This window comes from Carassius gibelio, chromosome B6, assembly GCF_023724105.1.
Source record: "Carassius gibelio isolate Cgi1373 ecotype wild population from Czech Republic chromosome B6, carGib1.2-hapl.c, whole genome shotgun sequence".
Taxonomy (NCBI): Eukaryota; Metazoa; Chordata; class Actinopteri; order Cypriniformes; family Cyprinidae; genus Carassius; species Carassius gibelio.
The window spans coordinates 1,469,653-1,477,152 of NC_068401.1; the positions used below are offsets into that span (position 1 = coordinate 1,469,653).

At 38.2% G+C, this 7,500-nt stretch overlaps 1 protein-coding gene across 1 annotated transcript in view; it reads right to left on the reverse strand.

Annotated features, from left to right (window-relative positions):
* Positions 1-3,286, reverse strand: part of LOC127959079 (potassium voltage-gated channel subfamily KQT member 2) — a 39,899-nt gene extending 36,613 nt beyond the window's left edge. The window contains exon 1 of the mRNA XM_052558073.1: positions 2,867-3,286. Coding sequence (XP_052414033.1) covers positions 2,867-3,159 — 293 coding nt within the window. The 5' untranslated portion in view covers positions 3,160-3,286. The remainder of the gene's footprint in view (positions 1-2,866) is intronic.
* Between the last annotated feature and the right edge of the window lie 4,214 nt (positions 3,287-7,500).

Genomic DNA, 7,500 nt, shown 5'->3' on the forward strand with positions numbered 1-7,500 from the left:
AGTAAAAACCTAATAAGTGGTTAATGGTAAGTTTCTATACAATGAAATCTGTAACAAATCTAATGGGAATTTGACAATAAAATATTGACGTTGGAAGTTAAAAAAGAACGAGTTTCTTCTTATTTTTATCTCGTCAGTTATGTACATTAGGTTTGATGTTACATTTTATGTTATTTATTTTTAATGTCTAATGCATTATTTTATGGTGTTTTGCATGCATCTATATTAGTGTTTAATTCGGCATGTGGGAAAGCTACTTGTAATGAACTTTAAATCATCAAGTGGTTTTCTCTTTATCATCTGTTTTAAGGTAGCAGAATATTATAAAAGGTACAAAGCACATTTTAATCATGTAGTGTATTAACTATTTCAGTTAATGCAATTTACCTTTTTTACTGTAAATGTATGTAAAACCTGTCATATCTATCATATTTTTCTGAATAGATCTGAGTGAGACTAAGATGACTTTGGCATGGAAAGAAATCTTTGGAGGACCATGAAGAAACTAATCTTGTATCTACACCCACACAACTGCTAATTTGACCAGATATAATCCAGATGCTCGGGATTCATGATAACATCGACTAACGAGTCCGTTGATTAATTAAATATAATTATGATAAAAGGAAACCAGATAAAGAGAAACAAGTACATCAGACAAGAAGGAAATAAATGGAGAAATGGGGAAAATATGATTCATTTGCAGTTGTGAAGAAGAAAAAAAAGATGATAAAACGATATGACGTCTGGTAAATAAAGACTGTGATTATACGGTATTACAGTCCTGAATAAGATAAAATATGCACTATTAATTTCTTTGTTATTTCACCTTTAATTAAGACAATTAAGAGAGTAAATAGTGCTGTTTTGGGCTGGTTGAGGTTGAGATGTTTTAACATTTAACCAAACAGATGAGTACTGTTATAAACACTGATGATCAACACATCAGCTTTTAAGAGGAAAGGCATTATTTGTGTATAATTTCAGGAAATAAATACTCAAAAACTGAGGTGTGTACCATCAATCAGCTCCAAACCAGAATAAAAAACATGTGCAACATTAAAGAAACCTAGTTGGTAAAAAGATTGAATCCAAGTTTACGGAAATAATACTCAAAATGACCGTAACATAACAATAATGATGTTTGTGCATCATTCTTTAACTATAAATGATCTTTCTTTCCATTCTTTATGTTGTAGTTTTATATGTGAACTGAGTGTAAATGCAGTTCCTGTTCATGCATCTGTGTCTCAGGATGCTGTGAGAGTCACAGGAGCTGTCCACGAGCCGTGGTGCTGAAACCAGCTCCTCACATTGCCTTCAATGAGCCGCTGACTCACGCTTAATTGAGTGAGATTAGACGCGGTCGGAGGGTAATGTGCACTGTACGCTTCAAAACAGGGTCGCTGGTGAACACATCTACACCTGCAGCTGATATCACCAAACATGCTGTCAATACATCATTCAACTTTGATACAATGGTATGGATAATCACCCAGTAATGCCACAGTATGTGATTGTTGTGGTATTTTGATGCACGGAAACTGACCACATGCAGTATTTTCTGAATCACTTCAGTGTTTCTGCAGCATGTTTCTGTGATTGCAGACATTTGTTTGTTTGTCATTCTGCCTTCTGTGTTTCGCTCTGATCGTGCCCAGATGTTGATCACGGGTTAATAATACAGTGGGAGTTACAAAAAAAAAAAAAAGTGGAGAGAATGAGAAACAACGACAAGCGAAAACAAGGGAATGTGGAACTAAATCTCTCACAAGCTCGAAATGCGCGTCTCAATGACATTCGATTGGATTTCTTCAGCTTGAAACGAGAACCTTCAATCCCAACACACTGTGAGCATGAAATCTGAGCATGAAAAGGTAAATAATAACTAGCAATATCACAAGACAAGCTTTGATAAAGCCTGATAAAGCGATCTGCCATTAAACATCCATAACTGTATTAGATGCAAAACAGAAGCACGGAAGAAGACAGCTTCACTTTGGTGATAATCAATCCAGCTGTGATGATTCATTTCACCTAAACACTAAACTAAAATATAAATACCATTAAAAGCTTTAAGGCATCTTCTCAGATAGATTTAATGACCCACCAGAAGAAAAATGTGCCATCTTCTATTGCTAAAAATGCATGAATGCACAACAAGTGTTCACCCTAAACGTCACATCATCTTCTATTAATCAATCCTGCAACTCTATAAAGATGACAAACATGTAAACGCTTTTCTACAAGGAACAGAAGCTAAAAGAACATTACGACTCAACACAATGATCGTGAAAGGGTTCTCTAGGCAGATCTGGCTCCAAACAGAAATATTAATACCATTAAAAAAGCTTTAATCTTCTTAGAATGATAAGCAACCGGAAGGAACGACATCACCTTCTTTTATGACAACTTCTGTAAAAAGCAAGACATGCACTATAGAGATACAGCAGGTAACAGTTCACCTTTCATTTTACAACCCTTTACTATGAAGAACAGGAGCCTGAAGTCACAAACAGAACGATTCACCGCAGTTTGTGAAAAATTCTTTGGGCAGATATGCATTTAAACAAAGCATTTTAAGAGTAATAGAGAATAAACTGAGGAAACGTCACAATCATGTTCTATGATTAGAACAATCCTGCCACTCTGTAAACGTGAAGTGCTTTTCTACAAAGAAGCACAAGATGATGTCTATGAAAGGTCTGGCTCTAATCCGAACTATTCATATTAAAGAAACACCAAGGATCGCTTTGTTCCATTGCAACATATGCGAAACAGAAAGCAGCCCTTCTTCTGTTCTAAACATCTCATCAAGTGCGCGAACAAAAGCGCTCCAGAAGCTCTTTGTTGTGATGGTACTCACACGTAAGCGTGGTAGATGAACGCCCATCCGCGAGGTCTCTCCAGAACATTGTAGAGGAAATTCTGCAGGCGTCGGTAGAACGCGTTGCGCTTCGGCGGCCTCTTCCCGGAGATGCTGGAGCGCTGTTTGCTCAAGATGCTGCCGCGCTTCGTCGCCTCCGCGCCCGCGATCAGCAGCGCACCGTCTCGGCTCGACTCCGTGGCTCCCGTCTCCAGCCCCACGAAACCCACCTTCAGCTTCTTCTCGGCCTGCGGGGCGGGATACACGCCGCCGTTGCGGGATTTCTGCACCATGCTGGAGATGCTGCTGTCGTCATGGAGATCCGCTGGTGCTGATGCTGCGGTTCTTCCGCCCTTCGCCAGGTGCGAGCATCACTGCGCGGCGCTGAGGGACGAGAAGCCAATAGCGACGCGAAGACGATCTGCAGCCTCTCTCTCTCTCTCTCTCTCTCTCACACACACACTCACACACACACTCATGTTTGTTTTTGTGTAAAGTGTGTTCATCTCATAGGTGTAATGGTTTTTATTCTGTACAAACTGTATATTCTATGTCCCTTCACCAACCCTACACCTAACCCTAACCCTCACAGGAAACTTTGTGCATTTTTACTTTCTCAAAAAAACTCATTCTGTATGATTTATAAGTGTTTTGAGAAATGGGGACATGGGTTATGTCCTCATAAGTCACCCTCTCCTTGTAATACCTGTGTCATACCCATGTCATTATACAGAGTTGTGTCCTGATATGACACTAAAACAAGAACACACACACACACACACACACACACACACTTTAAGTGCCTTAAAGCCATTATTGATTTTTGTTTTTGTTCTGAATCCCGATTTAATAGATAAATCACCTTTCTGCATCGCCTATAACAGCCTTCAGACTATCATGACCGGCTTTGGCTGAATTATTATATATATATATATATATATATATATATATATATATATATATATATTTCTGAGATAAGGAACTTTATATTATTATTTATAATCTGCATTTTTTATTGCATGACCTGTTCAGGTTTCAAAAGTAAGCATCATACACGACCTTATAGCCATTATCGATATTTGATTTAGTTCTGAATCCATATTTAATAGGTAAATTAATGCCCTTTCTGTAATCACCTGCAATTGTTTAATAAGCTGTTTTAAGCTGGTCACACACACTCGATCCCAAAACCCACTAAAACCATTCATTCAGTCGTTAATGCATTCATTCATTATTTAACAGCAGATAAGGAATGCTTTTATTTTTTTCAGTTTGCACTTGTAATGCATGCATGTTTGGGGTTTTCAAAGGCAAGCATCATACACTGATTACAGCCAGAAGTAATGTTTGTTTCCAAATCCAGGTTCAATAGATAAATGCAATCTCTGTAATAGCTTATGATGGTTTTATTAGCTGGTCACCCCTGCTTGATCTCAATCAAAACACTCTAAAACCAGACAAAACATATGATACGGAAAACAGTATAAGAGAGTTGAATCACGGTGAAATTTGAGCTGATTCTGGGTTGTTGTGTGTTTGTCTGAAATGTAAAAAAAAGCTAACAGATCATGCTAATTCACTTCCACGGCACAAAGACACACACATGCATCACAAGCTCCTGGGCTGCTGAATAAACCTCCCGAGACACACGAGAGCCGCTCCAGACCCTGCTAATCAAATCAAGAGTGATCTCAGATCATTCAGCTCACATCTGAGCTGCCGAACACCGAGACTCGGGAACAGCATGTTCAGAAATGATCTCATGATGCTTTCTGAGCCACTCCTGGAGTTCAATTAGGAATATGATCATTCAATTCTGGGTAAAACTGACTCCCAATTGAATTCAATATTTCTCACACAATACTGCATGAAATTAAATAAACATAGAAACACTTTAAAATCTGTAAAACTGTGGTTCAAACTGACCTGGAATATTACATGAGGGTTAAAGATCCATTTTTAGTTTTAATGGCTTTGCACAGAATTTATAGTTAAGGCTTACCCTTAGTATACCGCTATATAATTAAATGTAATTATATATAATCAAATGTACATTTTTATATTAATGTTTTGTATGTGTGTGTGTGTGTGTTCCTGAATGCCAAGGTCATGGGTTCAGTTCCCAGCGAAATTCACATTAATTAACTGATGAATATGTACACCTTAATTGAAACATATTTCTTGGGTTAAAAGCATGTTAATAAAAGCTTTAATGTAAATACCTTTTGGTCTGTGTATCTGTTTTAACCATGAAAGTTCAAACTGACTTGTTAACATCATAATTGTAATACATTTTTTAATAAATGTAATTCTAATAAATGCATGTTCCACAACACCCCGACCCTAAATGAGAAGTAGTGACAGAATTACTAGAAAAACATTATCTAGATGCAGATGCATCGTTTTCTCACGGTCTTCTATGTTTAACAGCATCTTCACTGCAGCAAACATTTTTTTCCAGTTTTTTCTTTTATTGTTTTGAACTGATGACTGAAAACTTGTTTAACAAGCACTTCTCATGTTTGTTTCCACCTCGTGATGAATTGTTTGCTTTTTCTTTGAGCGTCTGTCAAATGAATAAATGGAATGGAATATAAAAACAACAACAACAACAAAAACTATCTTTGACTTCGTTATCTCGTGCTCACTCAAAAAGAGAGAAGATGAGAGAAAGGGAGAAGTTATGGCTTTATTTCAGGGTAAAATTAAAAAGTATATAAACTCAGAATTATGAGATATAAGTGGAGAAATACAAGATGTAACTCAGAAATATGAGGTGTAAATTCAGAATCAAACCCAGAAATATAAAACAGAAACGCAAGATATAAACTCTAAACTCTGTCTTGCATTTCTGAGTTTACATCTCATGTTTCTATCTCACAATTCTGAGATAGATGATATAAACTCACAGTTGTGACTCTGAATTGAGATCTAAATTCAGAAATGAGATATGTAAACTCGATTTTAAGACAAAACTCACAACTGTGATATAGAAACTCTGCTGGCTCAGACGGGACACAGACACAGACGTGAAGGGTTAACTCCTTCAGTGCAGGGTCAGTGTGTTTAAAAGCATCTGCAAAGCGCATACATGTAAAAGTTAATAAATATTTCTTTCTAATGCCATCACATTTTTTGAAGTGAAGGAAGCTGGGGAACAGACTTCATCTGTACACTAAAAATAGATCAAATCTCCAGCATCACTTATTGGGATTGAAAGACATGCAGATATTTTTAGGTGTGACTGAAGAGTCAGATGCTTTGTGGGTCGGCTCACGGTGTGTGTGTGTGTGTGTGTGTGTGTGTGTGATACAGAGGAGATCAGAGGAGAATGCCATGAATCCAGTGCTGTTTGAGTGAGGGAGTGTGTGAGTCAGCAGTTCACACACACACACACACACACACATACACTCTCACTCACTTACACTGCAGCACATACACTCTCACACACACACACACACACACTGCAGCACATACACTTTCACACACACACACTGCAGCACATACACTGTCACACACACACACACACACACACTGCAGCACATACACTCTCACACACACACACTGCAGCACATACACTTTCACACACACACACTGCAGCACATACACTGTCACACACACACACACACACACACACTGCAGCACATACACTCTCACACACACACACTGCAGCACATACACTGTCACACACACACACACACACACACACACACTGCAGCACATACACTCTCTCTCACACACACACACACACACACTGCAGCACATACACTCTCACACACACACACTGCAGCACATACACTCTCTCACACACACACACACACACACACACACTGCAGCACATACACTGTCACACACACTGCAGCACATACACTCTCTCACACACACACACACTCGTTCTCACACACACACACACACACACTGCAGCACATACACTCTCACACACTTACAATGCAGCACATACACTCTCACACACACACACTGCAGCACATACACTCACACACACACACACACACACACACACACACACTGCAGCACATACACTCACACACACACACACACACACACACACACACTGCAGCACATACACTTTCATACACACACACACTGCAGCACATACACTCTCACACACACACACTGTGTGATAAATTAAAACTGAAGTGTATGATTTTTAAACTAAAATATAGCTGAACATAAAATTATAATTAGTCGTAAATATGACTGTAAATGTAATGAAATGCTGATAAAAACTATAAAATAAACTGACCTCAGTTTGAATAGAAGTGGTCAACAAATGCAAATAAATAACAACAATAATACATGTGATGTCAGCAAGATCAGATTTCAACAAATTACACAATTCTGGTCGAATTGACTTTTCATTCTATAAAACCCATTAGAAAGAGGTTGTGACAGGAGACATTAAAATAGTTTTTAAAGTTATTTATCATTTGATATTCTCATCATCAGAGCAGTTTGCTGAGGATCGGTGTCTGTATATTTCTGCAGAACACGGAGCGTCAAACACACACCTGACTGCGTCTCCCGTGACCCAGATTCAGTGAAAACAGATCACTACACCTTCCTCAACACTGTACTGACTGTATCTAGAGCAGGATATACACAAACAAATCACA